The sequence below is a fragment of the Tasmannia lanceolata genome, unplaced genomic scaffold, assembly GCF_043159265.1.
Source record: "Tasmannia lanceolata isolate RefF3 unplaced genomic scaffold, GAP_Taslan_0.1 ptg000003l, whole genome shotgun sequence".
Lineage (NCBI taxonomy): Eukaryota > Viridiplantae > Streptophyta > Magnoliopsida > Canellales > Winteraceae > Tasmannia > Tasmannia lanceolata.
Window position 1 is genome coordinate 46,612,974 of NW_027518680.1, and position 22,540 is coordinate 46,635,513.

The window sequence follows — 22,540 nt, forward strand, 5'->3', positions numbered from 1 at the left end:
CCTGAAGAGTGACACATCACCAAACATGCAATTATTAGCCAGGGGAGCCTCCTAGGATGTCAATGCTGTATTGGCAACCAAAAAAGAGGGTTTTGCTGATGTGGCACCCTAGCCAAGCAAAACCCCTAAGCCATCCCGGCATTTGTGCAACCAAACACACCCTTAGAAACAATCTCAATAGTCTTTATGGTAGCAATTGTAGCTTCATTGTCCCAATAACTACGAATAAGATCGTTTGATATTTCTCCTAGCTTCAGATCCTCTAGCAAGCGCATAATACATACAGCTTGAGAAGCCGCTACATCAAAAGCTATAAATCGCATTTTATGGATGTTGGAATAAAACGCATCGCATGTGCATTGGGAAAATGAGAGAGGATGAGTCATGACATAGCAGCTAATGAGTTAGCTTGATGGGTCTCATATGTGGTTGACACATGATAAGATTGTCTAATCACCAACATCCCACTTAGAAAGTGGGTAGTTATGTGGTTGAAAGGGAGAAGGTTTTCAATTTTGGTTTCATTTTTTTATTTCGGCTACCATAGAAACGAAAATGTTTCGGTTTCAGGTGGAAATCTTGTAAAATCACGTAAACATATGGAAACATATGCGAATGATATAATTTAAAGATAAAACTTCAAGAAATACTAGAATAAGCACAAATACACGCATAGAAACCATCGCATAAGCAAAGCAACCATCCATAATGGTTTAAAAGTATCGAACACCTAGTGACATGAAATGTTGCGCATGCCAGATAATTTAATACATACCAAATTTCATGTGTAATTCATATAAATATTTATACATGATACATACACCACATTTCGCACGCAATTGATATAAATATAATTATATAATGCATACTAATATTGTATACCACTATTACACATACAATTTTGGTTTATGCATTTCAGTTGTTCCAGTTTCGGTGGGGATAGAAACAGAAACATTTTGGTCATTTCATGTCGGTTTCGGCGGAAATTTAAACCCATGGAGAGAGAGGTGGTCTATATAGATAAAAATACACCTGGCAAAAAGTGACCCGGACCAGCGGGTCCACCCGGCCCGCCCGTAAATTACGGGTTCGGGTCACCAATCATTGACCCGTGTGAAATTGACCTGCGGGTCCACCCGGCCCGTCAAAACTGGGCCGGGCAGGGTGGACCCGCAGGTGCCCGTAGAGAAGTGCAAAAGGTTTTATTTTGGCACCTTTTTTTACTTTTGTTTCCGTAATTGTCATTATTTTTTTATTTTTCTTTGTAGTTTTTTCAATAATTGTCATATCTTAGTACATACTTTCGGTTTTTTTTACTTAATTTTTCTACTTTGCTACAATTTTTCCGTAATTTCTCATTTAAAACTTAGTACCCATGATTATTATTTATTGCTAGCCAACTTTTCACAAATCGTACTTCTGCCAATCTTTGCAGTTTGCACCACATCGACAATAAGACAAATCTCTCAAACAGTGAACATAAATGGTCGGCGAAGGTGGCTAGCAAATCCCTGTGCAAACAAAAAAAATCTTAAAAAATATGTCAAAAATCCGGGTGACCCGCGGGTCCACCCGGCCCATACAGGCCGGGTGCGGGTCCAAGCTCAGTGACCCGTAAATTTTCCGGGTCATTTTGACCCGGACCCGTACAGGCCAGGTCACACCCGGTCCAGCCCGTCTGTTTGCCAGGTCTAGATAAAAACCAAGTGACCTACAATATATGTCATGGTAAAAGCTTTTGGAACGGATCCCCATCTATCTTAATGTTATAAACAACCCACTACGAGAGAAATGCTACATCTAAGACAAACCATTGAATTTTGTAGAGATTGGATAAAACTAGGGTTGCAACTTGGGTTGGGTTTTACCCGACTCTGCATCGACCCAACCCAAAAAAAAAACATTGGTCGGGTTAAAAAACCGGAGGGCAATTGGGTCGGATCGGGTTTGAAATTGAAAACCCAGACCTATTCTCGGGTCGGTGCGGGTTTCAAGAGGAAAAACCCAACCTGATCTCTATTTCCTGTTTATATTATCCATTGAATATAGAGGAATGCTATCCGTTTAAACGTACTCAGGTCTTTATTGGTTATTAACAGGTTGCTACGCTGGCACTTTAGAAAAAAGGCTTTTCTTTCCTCTTTAACGCTGCTTTAATTGTGGCTAAAAAGGTGTAAAATGCATTGCTTCTTCAATTAAGAGCTTTGACATGTGCTTGGTTTAAGGCTTACCGAAAATGAAAAATGTTGTTATCTTGTTACGCAGGAGAAAAGAAAAGGAACAGAGAGGAAGAAGAGGAAGGAGATTGGAAAGAAATCTTTGTTCAATTGCAAAGGGAAGTTGGAGTTTTTGCGATATAATTTGCTTGTTATGCTGGAGCCCGGAGGTTTTGCGATGATCAGAGAGGAGAAGATGAAGGAGGGATTTTGGTGTTCTGTTGAAACTGAGGGCAGAAGTTGTGAGTGTGATCACAATCTTTACTACATGTTTCGTTTTTTGACCCACATGATGGGTATAAATCTTGGCTGGTTTGATTTTTCTTGTAGGGTTTTTGAGTCAACCCTCCTGGGAAGGAGGTCGGTTGTGAAAGAAATTACAGATTCTCCAAAAAATATCCTTGATTTCAAGTTTCTGAGTGCTCTACCAAAATATTTGGAAATACTCGGCTAAATTTTGTCAAGCTTGGTGCAGTGAAAGTATCATTTTTCTTTCTTTCGGACAACAGAGTTGCTCCTTCAACTCTCAACTTGACTCCGACAGTTTTTTTATTATTTGATCCACATTTTAAGCAATGGAGAATAATTATGGCTTATAGTGAAAGTTGAGGGTTTTATGAATTTGGTAAAACTTATTCTTACAAGTTTATGTCATAAAAGCTTCTTTTTTCTTTGAAGGAAGTTTGGGTGAAGGAGTGTTTTGGCTGGGCTGAAGGAAGGATTTCATCGAAGCTAAATTTCAGAAGGAACTTTTTTTGAAAGGGAAGCTTACTAATTTACTGGCGGCGTTGGCAGCATGCTATATAAAGAAATCAGAAGAGGACAAAAGGGTTTGGAAATGGAGCTCCCCTGGGTCATTTAGTGTCAAAGTCTTTCTATTTATATCTAGTGGAGTATCCCCCCCCCAAAAAAAAAAAACCCCACCCTTGGATGGACGGCGTTTATGGACAAGATTCGTATTGTGGATCATTTGTGCAATTGGCACATGCTAATTGTGGATCATTGTGCCCACTGCATCAAATCAGGAGAGAAGGTAGACAACTTGTTTATTCATTGCAAGATGGCTAGAGAAGTATGGTGTAAGATTTAGAACAGGTTTGGTTTGCAATGGGCCTTCCCAGCCTCTCTATTGGACCTTTTGGAGGAATGTTCATGTGTTCCTTGGAGATAAAAGGTAAAATTTTGTGGAGGGTGATTTTGCTAGCCTCACTTTGGGTTCTTTGGAAAGAAAAGGAATGCCCATGTATTTAAAGGTCTAATCAAGTCCCCTCATTTTGTTGATATCAACGTGATTGCTCTAACCATTGAGCGGGTCAAATCCCTTCCAAGTGTCATGTTCGTATCAGCATATGAATTGGGGCACGGGTGGAGAGAGATGTACTACAGTAGTGAGATCAGACCTTCCCCATCACCTGTATATGAACCTAAAAATCCAGGGAAATCCCAACCCTGAAAAGGTTGGGGGTTTACCAAGGGATGAGCAGGGAGTTACGAGGTGGGCTTTTCTCAGGGCCATAGGCTCCACAGACTCTAAAGAAGTGGAGGTGAGAAAGATCCTGCAGGGTACAAGACTATTAGAGAGGTCTACGATAGATAGTTTTATTGTGGTGGGAGATTCCTTGAAATGTCATCAGGTGGTTAGAGCGGAGTCATTCCTATCCCTGGAGGTTTGCACATTGGCTCGACGAAAATGAAGAGCGAGTGGAGGGTGCCTCAATATGTTTTGGTCGTTGCTTGTTCGTCGTCGATTAAACAACTCTGACAAATCAAGATCGTTCGAGGTCTAGCACCTCTCACCCAAAAAAGGTGTTCTCACAAGTCAAGAAAAATGATTTTTATCGACATTTTCTAATTATTTTTTCAGTATATTTTTCAAAACACAGTCAACCATCCTTTCCCACTAGCAATTGAGACTCGTTGGTGCGTCACAATTAAAAAGTGCCTCTCTTTTTTTGTGGTTTGCAAGGGCCTACACTGCTTAGTGAATAGTGTACCTGCACACCACCTGTTTTCCGGTATCCTTCTGTCAGTTTGCAGAATTCCAGACTGCCAATTCGAGGGCAATGAAAAGTGTCAGGTTTGTATTGTTGCTGGCATCACTTCAGAAGATGCAATTTTGGAAAGTTTTTTGCGCATGGATCAAGTATTTGTAAAAAAAAAGTTCATAGCGTGTTTCATCAACTCCATCAACGCACAACAAACCTCTGTATGTACGATCTCCACACTCGATCTGTATATCAATTATTTGTTTCTAGTCAGTCATCTAAACCTTTGCTGTTTAATTTGAGTTAAATCCATAGCAACCAAGGCAGTTGATTTTGAGCATAACAAAACCGAAAGATTAGATGGGTTCAATTTTAAAATTTGAAAACGTAGACTCAGAATAAATCTTAGCCAAGATAGGGTTGACTATGTTTTGATTGATCCTCCATTAGAACCGCTTCCCAAGGTTTTAAATTTCAGTTTCAGACACCACGGAAACAGAAACATTTTGATTTCGGCTGGTAATTTCAGTGGAAATCCTACAAAATCACTGAAACATATAAAGACATATGCAAATGATAGAATTTTAAGATGGAACTTTAGGAAATGCTACAATAAACACAAATACACACTTAGAACTCCCCGTCACTTATGTATTTATATAAAGGAGAGAACATACAAAAGACCACTATGCCCTTAGGCATGTACACAACATACCAAGGTTGCCAGCTTCCTTGCAACATACACACATACATCTAACACTCCTCCCCCCCCCAAAGATGGAATGTAGATATTATACATTCCAAGCTTGTTGCAAATGTCATTTAGTCTTGCTTTACTCAAGCGCTTAGTGAGCATGTCAGCTAGCTGGTCCACGGATCGAGTGAAGGAAACATGAATCTCGACTCTATATTCTCTGGTGAATGAAATGACAATAAAACTCTATGTGCTTGGTTCTCTCATGGAATACAGGATTGGTAGTTATATGGATTGTAGCCTTATCGTCACAATAAAGCTGAGCTAGAGAAGATGGAGGAAAACCAATCTCTGATATGAGAGACTGCAACCAAATTCTCCACTCGTATGAGACATGGCTCTGTACTCTACTTCGGCACTAGACTTGGAAACGATGTCCTGTTTCTTACTCCTCCACAACACTAAATTGCCGCCAACAAAGGTACAGTATCTAGTGGTGGATCTCCGATTTGCTGGAGATCCTGCCCAGTCTGCATCACAAAATCCTTCCAACCTGATATACCCATGCTTCTTGAATAAGATGCCTTTCCCTGGCACTCCTTTCAAGTAGCGAAGAATCTGAACCACGGTTGCCCAGTGTGAAGTACGTGGTGAGCTCATATGTTGGCTGACGATGACAACAGCAAATGATATGACTGGGCGAGTGACTGTAAAATATATGAGTTTACGAACCAACCTTCTGTATCTGCCTGGGTCATCTAATAAATCTCCTTCTAGAAGAATTTCACATTTGAGTCCATGGGAACAGAAGCAGGTTTCACCCCAAGACAACCTGTCTCCTCAAGAAGATCCAACACATATTTCCTTTGTGAGAGGTAGATGCCTCTAGTGGGATATGCAACCTCGATGCCAAGAAAGTACCTAAGACGGCCGAGATCTTTAGTGGAAAACTCTTTCTACAAGGTCTTCAATTTCTGTATCCCCACTGAATCATTACCTGTAATGATAATGTCATCAACATACACTATCAATAGAACACAACCAGCAGCAGCCTGATGACTGAAGACAGAGTGATCAACTGGACATTGCTTCATGCCAAAGCGCATGACAACATCACTAAATCTTCCAAACCATGCTCTAGGGGACTACTTCAGACCGTATATAGATCGCTTCAACAGACATACTAAGGAAGACATCTCCTCCTGAGCAACATATCCAGGAGGTTGCTCCATATAAACCTCCTCAGTAAGTTCATGAAGAAATGCATTCTTGACATCGAGCCGGTGTAGGTGCCACCCACAGTTAACTGCAAGAGAGATGAGAACCCGAACAGAGGGAATCTTGACGGCAAAAGAAAATGTTTCGGTATAATCAACGCCAAAGGTTTGAGTATAACCTTTAGCAACTAGGCACGCCTTAAAGCGCTCAACAGTCCCGCCAGGTAAATGTTTTGACGGCACAGACCCATCTGCAACCTACGGGTCAAGCTCCAGGAAGAAGGGGAACCAAATCACATGCCTGATTGGCCTGAAGAGCCTCTATCTCAAGATCCATAGCCGCACGCCAACCAAGATGATCAATAGCCACTAGTAATGACTGCAGCAAAGAGACTGAAGACAAAGAAGACACAAAACTCTGAAACATAGGAGTGAGAGAGTTGTATGAAACAACAGATGAAATAGGATGAGCAGTACTATGAGAGCGAGTATGAGACGCAATGGGAGAATCTGTAGCAATACGAGGAGGGGAGGATAGATCCCTGAGAGGTGGTCGTCATGACCTCTGACTGAGAGTGAGGGGCTGTCGATTTTGGCCGGCGCTGATATGTCTCCATGAGAGCCGGAGGAGGAGCCTCATGTACTTGTACTAAAGAAGATGGCACACAAATAGGAACAACCTCAGGAACCTGTAAAGTAGAAAGTGAAGAGGAAGAGACTCTAGAATCTGGAAGGACAGGAACAGGAAGAGGAATAGCCGGCTCAAGAACAGTGGGAGGACCCTCCTGAGGTGTCATGAAGTAAGAGTCGAATTCATCAGCAGAAACAAAAGACCGGACTGTAACATCTATAACCCTTATGAGTTCGAGAATAACCAAGAAAGATACATCACTCGGCCCGAGGATCCAATTTATCTAGACCAGGGCCAAGGTTGTGGACAAAGCACACACAGCCAAAGGGAGTGAGAGGAAACGGGTCATGTTGGGGGTGTAACACAGCAAAGGGGGAAGTACCACCAAGAACAGAAGAAGGTAGCCAATTGGCGAGGAAGCATACAGTGAAGATGGCATCAATGTTCTGAAAATCGGAATCGTATCGTAAATCGTAAGAGGGGTCGAATCGTATCGAATCGTAAATCGTAAGATTTTTCAGATTTATATATAAAAATAATAAATAAATAATAAAAAATAGGAAAAATTATAAATAAGAATAAAAAGAGTAATTATCAATTTTCCATTCAAAACCATTAAAATAAATAACATGAAATGCTTGATAACCACTTAACCGATTGTCATGATTAAAATTAATTAACCATTCATTACCAAAATGGCAAAATCCATTCATTCTCTCTATAACGATCTCAAAAAGATAAAAAAAACTTAAAGTCTCACATATGAACCACAAAACAAAACATGAAACATATCATGATTGTATAAAATATAGATCGTGGATGTCGTCGATCCCATTCACATCCTCATCATTATCTTCGTCATCGGCATCGGTAGTTCTTCGCTCAATATTAACACCCACATCTCCATCATCTGTGTCGGAAGCAGAACCAAATTCTTCTTCATCTTGCAATTGGCGCTTGTCCTTCCTTTTGTTGAGGTTTCTAACGCCTGTTACATTTACAAGAATGAATATCAATAAATCATGTCTTTAACTCTTTATTACTAAGAAAAGAAATTACAAATAACTTACGTCTTTTCTTTTGTTGAGGCGCATGGCTGGAGCCGGCGCCCGTCTCATCTCCTGTAGCTTCTTCTACAAAACATTCACCCATATCCAACCAAGTCGTGTCTTCTGGAAGCACAGGTCCATCCTTTTCCGTTATCCACTCACCATCCGAGTCCATGTCAGATAACGAAATAGGATCAAATCCTTTGTTGCCCTTCCTCTTTGAATTGCGAACTCGAAGTAGAAGATTGTATTTGACAAAAACAAGTGCATTCATCCTCTTTTGTTCGAGTCGGTTTCTTCTTTTTGAATGTATCTAAAATAAAAAAAGTTAATAATAAAAATTAAAGGGATACAAATAAAAAAATACGAATAAAAAAAGTAGACTTACTAGCATTTACCTGCTCAAATGTGCTCCAGTTGCGCTCGCAACCGCTAGCACTACATGTTAGGCTTTCAATTCGAATTGTAAATTTTTGCAACTCGGGACATTCATCTCCAAAGGCGTCCCACCATAAACCTATTTTCCCAAAAAATAATTATGATAATTTCTAAATACATAAGATAAGAATTCAATTAAAAATTTTTAGTTAAAGAATTTACCTGGTAACTGTTCTTTCCTCATTAACTTTGCCATTTCCCGTCCAAAGAGACCCTCTGCTTTCATGAACTTATCAATTTGGTTACCAATTAACACCCTCTCTTTTGAACTTGGAACCATTCTTTCTAAGCAATCCAATAGCCCCACCTTAATTTCAATGTCCACGTCATTTGAAGTCTCATACTGAAACCGCGAATTTAAAAAATAACCCGCTGCGTGCAAGGGCCTATGAAGTTACCTGTCCCAACGATCATCAATGATCTCATATTTCTTCTTTATGTTGCCCAAATTCTTTAAAATGGCTTCTTTAGCTCGGTCCATAGCCTCATAAATGTACCCCATGGTAGGCCTCTCATCTGAATCTACTAAGCGTAGGACTTTCACCAATGGGGATGTGCATTTCAAACAATAATACACACTGGGCCAAAATGTGGAATCGCCTAACACAATTCCGCATATCTTGCTCCCATCGGCTTTTTTGGAATATGGGCTTTTTTGCCAATCATCCGAGGCAGACATCTGCATCAAGCCCGCCTTTCTCTCTCTTAGACTCTTCAATGTCAGGAAGCACGTTGCAAAACGTGTCACAGCTGGCCTTGTCAATTCCCCTTTCGTATGCTTACGCATTAGATGCAAAACCCAACTATGATTGTAAATGTATAATGTGATCATCCTGGCCTTTGCGATGGTCTCTGCATGGGTTGGTAATTTTTCAATGTCTTCAAGCATCAAATCTATGCAATGAGCGGCACAAGGAGACCAAAATAATTTTTTTCTCTTCTCCATTAACAACTCCCCTGCTCTCACATATGCAGCCGCACTATCCGTGATAACTTGGACTACATTTTCCTCTCCCACTTCTTCCACAACCGAATCAAGCAGAGCAAACAAGTTATCTGCATTTTTTGAGATATCAGAGGTATCTACTGATCTCAAAAAAACTGTCCCCTTTGGACTATTAACCAAGAAATTAGTAATTGATCTATTCACCCCATCTGTCCAACCATCTGACATAAGCGTGCAACCTGTCTTCTTCCATTCTTTCTTATATTCATCCATCATAAACTCTATGTTCTCTACTTCTCTTTTAAGGAATGTATTCCTCATCTCATAGTAGCTTGGAACTTTTAATCCATGTCCAAAATGGGTTATGGATTCAACCATGGCGTCAAAAAACGGGCATTTAACAAGGTTGAAAGACAATGCATTCAAGTAAAAGAATCTTGCTATGTTTTGGCAAACTTTATCCCTGTCCCCCTTTTTCCAAATTTGATTGATAGTTGCTTGCTTGCCGATTTTTTTGTCCCCCCTCACCACAAAATCATCCATTTTCCTCTTCCCTCTAGCAACACATGCTCTATTTCCTCTCTATCTTGATAATAGAAGTCCGGCCGCCCCACATCATACTTTGCATCATCTCTTTTCTCCTTCTCTTCTTCATTTTCCTTCAATAGTAACTTAAATTTATCAACAACGTCATCCGGATTTTGTGTACAAGCAGCTACATTCTGTTTTGTACATCAAATGATGCTTCATTCTAAATACACCTCCAGAATAATTACATCGTAATCTTGTCTTGTTATTGGGAACGGCCGTCGTACAATGCTCCCATGTCACATCGACTTCTCTAGCCTTAACCATCTTTCTTTATACTACACTTCAAACTTCTCAAAGAAATACAAACTTGTAAATCCAATGCCTGAAATAAAAATAGATGACAAAAGGAAAAATAGCCTTATAGTCCCACATTAAACCAATCCAACAGGCAACAGCAACACATTAAAGCAATCAAATAGCCCCATTGGAATCCAATACTGAAGATTTTGAACTCAAAATTAAGGGCTCTGACACTCTGTTTGTTTTGGATTTTAAGAACTGATTGGAGTCCTATCGGTTCTCAAAATCCAAAACAAACAGAACCTAATCAGTTTTGGACTCTAAATCAGTTCTCAAAATCCAAAAGAAACAAATTTGACCAACAAAATACAATCAAATTTAAGCTTCTGTTTCTGTTGGATTTTGTGAAAAGATTGTGAGTCCATAACATGTTATTTGACCCAAATTTAAACATTAATTTGGCTCTAATAATCAGTTTAGGACTCGAAATCAGTTATCAACATCCAAAACAAACAGAGCCTAAGGCCCTGTTTCGATTACAATAAACTTTTTAGAACCGACTTTCAAACAATCCAAACAGGGCCTAAAATCCCATAACAGTTTAAGAACTGATTGTAAGATCAGATTGTGATTCCATAACAGTTTATTGGCCCAAAACTAAACATAAATTTGGGTCTGATAACACAAAATCGGTTCTCAAAATTCAAAACAAACATCGCCCCAAAAATAGTTACAAAAAATGATAATTTTGATCTTTTGATCTCAAAATTAATGGTATGTTTGTTTTGGATTTTGAAAACAGATTGAGAGTCCATAACAGATTATTTGGCCCAAAATTAAACGTAAATTTGGGTCTGATAATCAGTTTTGGACTCCAAATTAGTTCTCAAAATCCAAAAAAAAAAAAAAACAGAACCCATTCCATTTATAAAAGAAACAGAGCGTCAGCCAGCCCTCTTCGTTTTTGGATTTTAAGAGCTGATTGGAGTCCAATCGGTTCTCCAAATCCAAAAAAGGTGCAAAAATGAAAAAGAAAAGAAGGGGAAGGGAGGACCGTACGGAGGAAGAGGAGAAAAAAAAATGAGGAGCAGAAGAAGAGGAGAAAAAAAAATGAGGAGCATAAATGAAAAAGAAAAGAAGAGAAAAAGCAGAGAAAGAGGAGAAAAAAAAAATTAAAAAACGTACCTGGTCTTCTTCTTCTTCTTCTTCTTCTTCTTCTTCTCCTTCTTCTTCTTCGGTGGAGGAGGACCGTACGGAGGAGGAGGACCGTACAGTGGTGGAGGAGGACCGGACGGTGGAGGATGGGTAGTCGACGGTAGAGGCTGGGTTTCTGCAAACCCTCGTCGAGAAGAAGAGAAGAAGAAAGACGGAGAAAAAAAACACGGTTTTGGGTTTTTAATATGCGCTGTGGCTGTGGGGCCCACTTTTTTCCCAAAAAATACGTGTTTAATTTGAATCGCACGATTCACGATCGAATCGTACGATTCAAGATCGAATCGTACAATCGAATCTAAAAATGATTCACTGTTGCGATTTAAATCGTTTTGCATACGATTCGATTTGAATCGTAAATCGTACGATTTTGATAACCTTGGATGGCATCACCCCAATGGATTTTAGGAACTCGCATTTGAATGAGAAGAGTGCGAGCTCCATCAAGTAAAGATCTCAACTTCCGCTCTACTACACCATTTTATTGGGAGGAGTGAGCATAGGAGGATTCGTGGATTATGCCGAGAGTGGAGAGAAAATCGTGACAGCCATTAGATGTGGAAAAGTACTCGAGCGTTGTCAGTCTGCAAACATTTAATGGTGCAAGCAAATTGATTTGTAACCTCAGCATGAAAAGTGCGAAAAGTAGAGAAAACCTCGAAGCGATCTTTAAGTAAATAAAGCCAAGTAATACAAGAAAAGTCATTAATAAAGACAATAAAATATCTATATCCAGAAAGAGAGGTAGTCCTCGCGGGATCCGTACATCTGAGTGCACTACATCAAAAGGATGCGAGACCCGTCTAACAGGCCTAGGAAGGAACGACACACGATGGTGTTTTCCAAGTTCACAGGCCTCGCACTGAAAAGGCTGAAGAGGAGTAGAAACAATAGATGTCCGACGTAGACGCTCGAAACAAGGATGACCAAGACGGCAGTGCAACTGATAGGCGTCAATGGAGCTGTGCAAAATGGCACTGGATGGGCCACAGTCCAAATGATAAAGCCTATCCACCTCACGACCCAAGCCAATCGTTCTCCCAGTCGAGAAATCCTTAAAGAAACAATAAGAGGGATAGAATGAGACAGAGCAGTGAAGATGTTTAGTAAGCTAACTAACAGAAAGTAAGCTAAATGGGGACCTAGGAACACATAGGACTGAGGATAAAGTAAGGCCAGGGTGGGGAGAGGCACTCCTAATACCAAAGATGGGAGTAGTACTCCCATCAGCAAGAGTAATAGATTGAGAGGACAGGGGACGAAATGAACCAAGGGATTAAGAGGTACCTGTCATATGGTTCGAGGCTCCGGAATCAATGATCCAGGAGCGGGAGCTAGTGAGTAGAGAGGCTGGGCAAAACCAGCACTCGGAGTGTGACTGGACAACCTAAGGTAGGGGTGTAAACGAGCCGAGCCGAGCTTGGCCCAACTCGGCTCGGCTCGGCTCGGCCAGGCTCGCAAGCCTTACCGAGCTCGGATTATATTAAGGGCAATGATATATTCAGCAGTGTTTAAAAACTCGTTGACTCGGCTAGGAACTCGGCCGAGTCAATGCGGAATAGTGGTGACCACGTCATGGATTTACAGACTCGGGCGAGTCCACGCCATCTCGGCCGAGTTCATACCGAGTCAAACAAGAATCCATCCTTTTACTGGATGTGATCGACTTTGGCAATCATTTTTGCCCATCATCCATAACTCCTCAGACCTTTAATCTTTCCATATACTGCTTGTTATTCAAAAGAAAAAAAGATCTCTGTAAAAAAATCATACCTATAAATTTGGGGGTCAATGTTGATTCTCATTCAATCTGTGCAAAAGCTCGACAACCTTTGTTTCTCGTCAAACCATTTTTGCTCGTAGGTTTCTGATTATCTGAAAGATTGGTGCTAATTTCTCATCTATGTTGTTGCTACTTGGTTTATGTTCTACTGGCAATGGGTTGCTTTTAGTTTCTCAAGGTACGAAGAAGACGATGACCTAAGACCAAAAAGTTATACCTTTATTTGTTTAAAAAACAATTGCAATAATGGTTAAAAGGTGTTTGAAATCTTAGCCGTTGGATCAGCATATGCAAAACCCAAAATTTCAGAAATGAAATTTAGAATGTATAGATATGATATGTTATATTCACCCCTTTATTACATGAGAAAGCCCCATGTATTATAAAAGAGTAGTAAGAAATGCAGTAGAGGAGGCTGTCCTCAGTAAAAATAAGGGTAGAATATATCATTTCTATTGTCCTTTATTATCTGAATAAATGAGACTGGCAGACACAGCTAGAGAAATAGTTAGAGTGATAAAGCTAGCTATATGACAGCTAATATGTTGTCCTGTCTTAAAGCTGGCATCTCACCTCTCTCCCTCTCACCTGTCAAATTTGACACTTTTCCCATTTGTTAATACTGCACTGCCCTATATATATTTAATATATTCAATCCTTAACGAGCCTTAACGAGCCGAGCCGAGCTGAGCCTGGCCTAGCTCGGGCTCGGCTCGTTAAGCTTAACGAGCCTGGCCAACCGGCTCGGCTCGTTAAGGATTCAAGCCGAGCTTTTATCGAGCCAAGCTCGAGCGAGCTTCCGAGCCCGAGCCAAAATTGACACCCTTAACCTGAGGCACTGGAACTCGTCATAGTCTGCGCGAGAAAGATAGAAACAATCAGCAGGGGCGGCAGAGCTGTCCTTGGAAAAAGATGCCGAGGGATCAGAAATGCCAGGACCAGATAGATGCGCTACTCGACTAGAACGGGGCTCAGGCGGCGGACGAAGCTCAGGATGCAGAGCATAACAGGTGTCTAGATGATGTCCCTCCTTCCGACAATGAGAACAATAGGGGCGGGGACGGCCACCGAAACTGCGGCCCTTACCAGAATCACGGCCAGCACCATGACCGCCATGGCCAAAATCACGTCCACAACCACGTCCAGAGGTGCCACTGCCACGGGTAGCACGATCGCCCGTACTATAGACTGTTGCTGCAGATCCATCAACATGGGCAGTAGGCAAAGCATCACCAACAATGCACTGTTGAGCCCGTAAATATACCTCTTGTAGGGAGGGCATAGACCCAGAACCAAAAATCTAATGTCGAAGATGAAGGAACTCACGGCCCAATGTCTTAAGGAAGTGAACCACACGAAGATGGTCCCGTTGTTGTGCGGCAATAGCCAAGTCAGTCATGAGGGGCATGAGGACATCCAATTGCTGACAATGAGAGACAAACTAGCTGTAGTACGTAGAGTGAGGAGTGTCACCACGTCGGAGATGCATCCACTGGGAATAGGTGACACAAAAGTGAGCGAGGTTGCCACTTCAGAATAGAGAACTGCGGTATGATCCCCAATCCGCTTGGCGGTGGGAAGGTGTATCATGGTGCCAGCAATCTGAGTAGTCATACTCTGCCACAAGAGTGTGAATAAGAGCATCGTCCTGCTCCCATTTCTCATAGGTGGGATCAGTGGAAGAGGGAGGATCACAACGAATGAGATATACCCGTCCCCTAGTGAAATACAGGTGTGACAATCCAAGAGTGGGGTGAATTGGTCATTTAGAAATTTTAGGCTTAATTAGGGGAAGATTAAAAATTAATCCATCTGATTAAGCACTAATTAATCTAACCTTTTGTTCAAATAGGTATAACAATAAAAGCTAAGGTTTAGACATTATAATCATGCACATTTGCTAACCCTTGTTCAAATAGGCATTATAATACAATTAGGGTTTAAACATTTCAATCAAGTGCATTTACTAACCCTTATTCAATTAAAAGCACAAATACAAGTTAGGGTCAGAAATTACCAATCACCACACGTGCAAGAGAGAGAGAAAACATCCACAAGGCACAAGATTTATAATGGGTCGGTCTATCACAAGACCTACTCCACTCTTCCAAGTTTTTCTCCTTGGGATCTTCACTAAAAATGATGAAGCCGTACACCCGACTCCTCCATCTCCAAAGGGAACAAACCCTTTATGCACGAAGCCTTGAGAGGGGACACACCCTCTTACATGATTCACCTTTATTAACGGGCCGAATCAGAGACCCTCGCCATGTCTTCTCAATTCTTAACGGGCCGAAGTGAAAGCCCTCGTCTTCACCTTTGTTAACGGGCCGAAAAGAAGACCCTCATCTTCACAATTCTTACCGGGCCGAAGAGAAGACCCTCATGAAGAACAAAGATAAAAATAAAAAACTCTCAATGCCTCTTAATAGGCGGATTACAACTTTAATAGCTCATAATCACTCCAAGAAAATACAAATGTAAAGCCCTATGGAGTGCCTCTTGATAAGATGTAGAAATGAAGCATCAAAGAGGTTTTTAGCTTTTGATTAAAAACTTGAAGCTCAAAGAGAAAATGGGATTTAATCTTTCTCAAATGTTCAAAAGCTTCTAGAGATAGGTTTTAATGATGTATATATAGTGTATTTGAAAATATGACTGTTTGGGGTAAAACTGTAAATAACTGGCTAGAAAAAGTCAACCAGAAAACGCCACAACAACTAGTTTGCTCGACCGTCGCGGTTGACCGAGCCATCTCCGTCGCCCTCCCCTATCGGGCGCCCTTTTATATTTTCAAATTTCTTACCGTCGCGGTCCACCGGCCCCATGGCGGTCGCCCGACGAGGTCAACCTGTTTGCTCAAAATTTAAGCTCAAAAACCTATCCCGGTCGACCGACCCACGGCGGTCGCCCATCCAAACCCATGACGGATTGTTCTGTTTCAAATAGAACATATTCCGCGGTCGCCCGGACTGTCCCGGTCGACCGGCCCGATGAATTTCAAGATGTTTTGGAATTCCAGGTACGATCCCATGGTCGCCTGGCCTAGCCCGGTCGACCGGCCCTGTGTAAAATTTCATTTTTAACTTTAAAGTCCGGGGGCTTTTGAGCCATGCTCTTTGGGCTTTAAGTCCAAGGTTTTCAAACACATTTTAGGGTGTGCATATGGTTTTCAAAGATGTGAAAAGTTAAGTATGAAAAGCATTTGAAAACCTTTTGAAAGTGCATTTAAACATAAAATCAAGAGGACTCCAAATACAATCTAAAAGATGTAAATCTTGAGTCTTCTTGGAATGTATAGTCTCCTTTGCACTTTCTTGGACTTCTTCTGCTTGAGTGAACATCTTGAACTTGTCCTAGCTCTTGTGACTCTCTCCAATCTCCAATGCATGTTGAATGATTCATGAGGTGTCACCATGGCATGTTCAACTCCAAGCTCCTTCTTGACACTTGCTTAGGAACTTGTGGGATCTTCATGTTGAGCTTCTTGACTTGATCATCTCCAAATGGTGATGACTCCAATGTATGTGCAAGCTCTTTGTTCCTTTGTCTCTTGATCCTAATGTCATGTGTTGTGAAGAGTCGTGTAATGGCGATTATGACATGAAATTCCTTTATACAACACAACACCTCAAAGCAATACATCAGTCCATAAATGCTAATCAATTTAGTTTGCTATCATCAAAACAAGAAGGTAAATGATTAACCCATGGGAATCCTTGGGCTTACACCTAGCAATGAGGTAAGTCTCCACTGCGACTTTCCAATTCAGGTAATTGGACCCGTCCAGTTTCACTGTTGTCATCGGTGGGATTGATCCATCCACCGATGAAGACTGACTAGGTGAAGAAGAAACCATATGAGTGATAGGGATAGGGGCCGCAGAAGCCTGCCCTAAAGAAGGATCGTCAATATCTGGTGTATCCATGGAGAGAGAGAGAGAGAGAGTAATAAGCTCAACCACAACAACGACGAGGAGGTACTAGACGAGCCGAAGTAGAAAAGCGCGACTCCGAAGAAAATCAGGGGGATAATGAGACATGTGAAGGCCGCAAAGGCATAAAAAGAGTGGGAGCCGCGGAAGAAGAAGATCTGGTAGAGAGAGAGAGAGAGAGAGAGAGAGAGAGAGGGCCAAGGAGTAGAGAAGGGGGTGAAGAGGATTCAAGGCATTAGGGTATGGAGGGTTTTTTTTTTTGTTGAATTTGATGAAGTAAAGAAAGAGAGAAAGAGGAAATTGTGGGGGTGGAGGGGGTTCTCGGAAGTGGCAGGGGGGTGGGGAATTGCTGAAAAAGGGCAGTGACGGGGTTTAGATGGCGTGGGAGTTGTCGGGGGGGTCGGGTGAGGAGTGTCAGGAAAAACACATGAGGGTAAGGTCGTTGCCATGAATGGCAAGGGGTGCGTAGGTGTGCCGGAATGGCGGGGGGTAGAGGGGCCGAAAATGGCAGGGGAGTTGTCGGGGGGGTGGCAGGGGGTGGTAGGGGTTGCCGGAAGTGGCGAGAGTTGGCGGGCAGGCAGGGGGGCCTCGCCAAAAATGGCAAGGAGGCGGTAGGGATTGTCGGAAATGGCAAGGAGGCTGTAGGGGTTGCCGGAAATGGTTGGGAGGGGTGGTAGGGATGGCGGGAGTTGTCGGGGTGGCAAGAGATGGGTTAGGGCTGCCGGCGCGTAGGAGAGAAGAGGAGAGGAGAGTGGTGGTCATGGGGTAGGGCTAGGTTAGGGTTAGGTCTAAGGGAAATGTGGTGTTGGAGAGAAGTTCTATGGGTGGTCTCTATGCTCCATTTGGTTGCTAGGGATGGCTCGGAAAGTAGCGGAATATCAAGTCAAAGGGAGTCAAACAGGATGAGACAAGCATTTTAATTTGTCTAGAATTACCTTGGAGAATAGTGAACCAGTGTTTGGTTGCACGGCATATCCTCAGAAAGTAGGAGAAAAAGTAGGGGTGTCAATACCAATATAGGGATAGAGGGAAGAGAGAGCATCATTCCCTAGAAAATTCAACTAAATTTTTTTAGTCTTTGAAGGATTTGTTTTTAGAGGGGACAAGGAATCCACATCATCACACAAGTAATTATTACATGAGTGAAATCAAAGGGAGTCCAATGCTATTTTGGCAACCAAACATGGAATGGGATGCCAAATCCAAACCAAATTCCGATGGCTGCCGAGCTTTTATGCAACCAAACGAAGCATAGGGGATCAAAACCCTAGGGCTCTGATACCATGTTGAGATAGGAAATGAGAAAAGAAGAGTGAGTTAGGGTGTGCTCCCCTCACTTATCTATTTATATAAAGGAGAGAACATACAAAATACCACTATGCCCTTAGGCATGTATACAACATAGACACATATACATCTAACAGAAACCATAACATAAGCAAGACAGTGATCCATAATGGTTTAATAACATAGAAAAGTGACATAAAGAATTTATAGATGATGACAACATTGCTAGGTTAAGCATGTTGACTTTTATTAATCTTACCCAGAAATCACCTGTGAAGAATATAAAACTGCTAAACAAACGTGAAGCTATATTAAAGGCTTACAGAGGGATGCTCGAGTCCTACGTGCAGCTACTTAAAAGACTGTCTGTTCGGTTCTGAGAGAAGCACTAATCTCTTGTGATTAGTTGGAAGTCATTATCTCGTTGCAAAAAGGTTTTGAATTGAAGTTGGAATTCTAAACAGCGGAGTGCAATATTTGATGTTAAAAGGATTCCAAAACTCAATGCTTCCTGACATTACTTTTGTGTTGGATGATATACATGCTTTGAAGCATCGGCTCAAGGACTCTTTCACCTTACTGTTTGCACACTTAATATTTGTGTAAAGTCCTGTGAGGACTCTTTCGACAAACTTCAGATATAAAAGCACACGAAACATGTTTCCCGGAAGCCCGTGCATCCACAACCATTACAAGGCGGGATTCTGTTACTTAGTGACCTACTTGTAGTGGCTATTGAAGTTTCTTTGTGGTGCCCCAGAAATGGCAGGGAGGCGGTAGGGGTTGCCGGAAATGGCAGGGAGGCGTGGTAGGGATGGCGGGAGTTGTCGGGGTGGCAGGAGAAGGGTTAGGGCTGGTGCGTGGGAGAGAAGAGGAGAGGAGAGTGGTGGTCATGGGGTAGGGCTAGGTTAGGGTTAGGTCTTAGGGAAATGTGGTGTTGGAGAGAAGTTCTATGGGTGGTCCCTAGGGGATCAAAACCCTAGGGCTTTGATACCATGTTGAGATAGAAAATGAGAGAAGAAGAGTGAGTTAGGGTGTGCTCCCCCTCATTATATATTTATATAAAGGAGAGACCATACAAAATACCACTATGCCCTTAGGCATGTACACAACACACACACATACATCTAACAGAAACCATAACATAAGCAAGACAGTGATCCATAATGGTTTAATAACATCGAAAACCTAGTGACATGAAGAATTTATAGATGATGACAAGATTGCTAGGTTACGCATGTTGACTTTTATTAATCTTACCCAGAAATCACCTGTGAAGAATATAAAACTGCTAAACAAACGTACGAAGATATATTAAAGGCTTCCAGAGGGAAGCTCGAGTCCTACGTGCAGCTACTTAAAAGTAACAGCTTACTGTCTGTTCGGTTCTGGGAGAAGCACTAATCCGTTGTGATTAGTTGGAAGTCATTATCTCATTGCACAAGGTTTTGAATTGAAGTTGGAATTCTCAAGAGCAGAGTGGAATATTTGATGTTAAAAGGATTCCAAACCTCTATGCTTCCTGACATTACTTTAGTGTTGGATGATATACATGCTTTGAAGCATTGGCTCAGGGGCTCTTTCACCTTACTGTTTACACACAATATTTGTGTAAAGTCTTGTGAGTACACTTTCGACAATCTTCAGATATACAAGCACAAGAAACGTGTTTCCCTGAAGCCTGTGCATCCACAACCATTACAAGGCGGGATTCTGTTACTTAGTGACCTACTTGTAGCGGCAGTTTCTGTGGTGAGTTCACTGTAGCTAGTTCAAAGGAATAGAATTAGTCCCATTTATGACCAACCAAACCATTCTCAAACCAGCCTCCTGCAACTCCTACTCAACAAGGAATTTTTTTCCAAGCCTCGCAACTCAGTGCATCAGGTGATTAACTCAAGTGGTTGAGGGAGATATGTGATTTATAATAGGTGCATTGATCTGCACGATTATATTAAGACTAAGTTACCTAAAATAAGTCACAAGAGCTTTTTGAAGGGATCTCTAACCATGTTCTTGTCTATAAAATATAAACAACCAAACACGAGAGAAAAGGCTACATGTAAGACAAACCGTGGAATTTCACAAATACAGGATAAAATCCCATTACTTGAGGGAACTTGATTGGTTTGATTCGAAATGCAAAAGCCCAAATCTCTATCAAATTCTTCTCTGTGCATCTAAATTGCATATTCCACAAAGATCTTCAACAAAGACAAAGATAAGGCTCGAATGAAACTAACTTTAGGTGAATATCGAAATATTAGGTTCAAACTAACAAATGGAGGAATTTCTTAATTTCATAGAAACAGAAAAGAAACATTCATCAATCAACTATATAAAGGGAAAAAAAATACCCGCAAAGCATCGGTAATTTGCCGCCCTTGAAGCCCTTCCTTATGAAGACTCCACTTATTCTCGGCATTTCTTTTCTTCGAAAAAATCGGCAAACCGGTGACAAATCTAGCAATATAGTAATTCTTTTCACTGCTTACACTCGACCGAACATTATACTCCTACACCAAATAACAGAGAAAAATGGTGAATTATAAATTATTAAATAATACCAACTCTAACAGCTTAAGCTTTTGGAGTAATTGGTTGTTTCACCAAAAATGCAGCAAGAATAAGGAAATGCCTAAAATGTTACAAATTGATAAGTTGTTTCACAAATTGATAAAATGTCCTTACCATTTCAAAAAATAATAATAATAAGGAAATGCCAAAAATTCAGTTCTAAAATGTCACAAATTGATAAATTATGTAATGGAACTATCATGGTTTGATAATTCCACTAAATCATCTTGTCTTTTATTGTCTAAACTCTAAACCATAGTTACCATGGTGGGAAATGAATTCGGGAACTGAAACGTGAAACAGAAACAGGAAACACAAGGAAAAAATAGAGGGGAAACGAGAAAAAGATGGAAAATCATACGAGAAACGTCTTATGAAATGCCTCAGAAACATTTTAGAAATGATGGAGAACCGCAAATGAAAACACATGAAACATAAGGAAAATATGAAATATATGGTTTTTTAAATTTGAAATTTATTAATTTCAAATTTATAATTGAATGTTTCTTATTTTTACTTTTTATTACAATATATGCTATTTTTTCTTTTTAATATCTATTTCACAATTTTTTGGTATGTTATTTCGAAAACAATTTTCGTAAGTTTCGGAGATGTTACCCACGCGTTTCACATACATTTTCTATGAGTTTTTCCATATGTTACTCAAGGTTTCACACATGTTTCACGTAAGTTTCTGATATGTTTCCCATGTGTTTCTGAAACGTTTCCCCACTTTTTCTATCATGTTTCGGAAACGTTTCCGAAATTCAATTTAGGGGAAAAGAGCTTCCCAACCCAAGAAGTTTCTGGCTACTATGATTTAAACAGCCTTTAAAAGTTATTAGAGCCCCCAAAAAGCTCTAAAAAGCCAATTGAATAAGATAAGACAAGATGAGTTAGTGCAATTATCAAAACATGCTAGTGCCAATATCAGCGTCCTAAATTAAAGTGAAATAAACTAAAAATTGGAAAGACCCAATTAGGACGAGGACGAACCCTAATCAATCGAGTGATGGGAACACCACAATCGTAGCATTTTGTGCGGTTTTCCGCCATGGTCTTCCCGCACGTTACGCAGAGGGTCATGTGCTTGCAATTGCTTCCATAGAGATCCGACGTGGATCCACACCCCCCACACGTAGGGCTTAGAATCAAATCGATAGACATTGGGAATTTCCTGAGTTGAAACCTAGAGACGAGAGAGAATAATCAAGCGAATGGAAAGTTCAGAGAAGAAAGGAAATAGAAAAATCAAATCAAGAAAAGAATGGCCTATTGAAATCGGATTGGGCTTGAAGAATAAACTTTAATAGCAGGAACAGATCGATGGAAGGAAAAAATGTCAAACGCGGGAGAGAGAGGAAAGAAGGAGAGAAGCCTTTGAACAAGGGTTTGAAAGGCTTTGCGATGGTGTGGTACTTAAATAGTGGGGCTCACGTTATTTGGGAGTCTTAACAAGGAAAGGCCGCCTTTTCTTTCCTGTGTCACCCCCCTTGTGTATTTATGACTATGAGTCAGATTCCGCCTACTTTATTTATTTTAAGAGGGTGGTCCGGGGCAGAAAATTGGGTGAATATATCATTCCCTGAATTAAACAATGGGAAAAAAAAACAATAGGGTGCCTCACATTGTTTGGTGGTCTACACTCTACACAAGGGAGATGATATATTCCCCCTTTTTTATTTGGGACAGCCCGCTCTAGCGTAAAAGAGTAGTATGGAATCTATAGATACGCTTAAA

General features: G+C 41.0%; 2 protein-coding genes across 4 annotated transcripts in view; both read right to left on the reverse strand.

Annotated features, from left to right (window-relative positions):
* The window catches only part of RAP74 (transcription initiation factor IIF subunit alpha RAP74), a 61,914-nt gene extending 39,704 nt beyond the window's left edge, over positions 1–22,210 (reverse strand). For both annotated transcript variants that reach the window (XM_077365171.1, XM_077365164.1), the window contains exons 1-2: positions 21,797–22,210; positions 20,581–20,739 (exon numbers count right to left, since the gene is read on the reverse strand). In XM_077365171.1, the coding sequence (XP_077221286.1) occupies positions 20,581–20,739; positions 21,797–21,967 (330 nt within the window). In that variant the 5' untranslated portion in view covers positions 21,968–22,210. The remainder of the gene's footprint in view (positions 1–20,580; positions 20,740–21,796) is intronic.
* Positions 7,413–9,622, reverse strand: LOC143862569 (uncharacterized). 2 transcript variants are annotated; one of them, XM_077373640.1, is made up of 4 exons: positions 8,393–9,622; positions 8,191–8,309; positions 7,814–8,105; positions 7,413–7,731 (listed from the first exon to the last, which is right to left on the reverse strand). In XM_077373640.1, the coding sequence occupies exons 1-4, from the start codon at positions 8,508–8,510 to the stop codon at positions 7,535–7,537; spliced, it is 726 nt and encodes a 241-aa protein (XP_077229755.1). In that variant the 5' UTR covers positions 8,511–9,622; the 3' UTR covers positions 7,413–7,534. Both variants share the same exon structure in this region; 1 of them encodes a protein (XP_077229755.1).
* Positions 22,211–22,540: the final 330 nt, after the last annotated feature.

What these genes read in the sequence shown, in the direction of transcription:
- LOC143862569 (XM_077373640.1), bottom strand. Translation starts at nt 8,510, where the DNA reads ATGGTTCCAAGTTCAAAAGAGAGGGTGTTAATTGGTAACCAAATTGAT. An exon ending in GAGGAAAGAACAGTTACCAG is followed by an intron (nt 8,310 to 8,392) that starts GTAAATTCTTTA and finishes TTGGGAAAATAG; the next exon opens with GTTTATGGTGGGACGCCTTT. An exon ending in ACTGGAGCACATTTGAGCAG is followed by an intron (nt 8,106 to 8,190) that starts GTAAATGCTAGT and finishes TTTTTATTTTAG; the next exon opens with ATACATTCAAAAAGAAGAAA.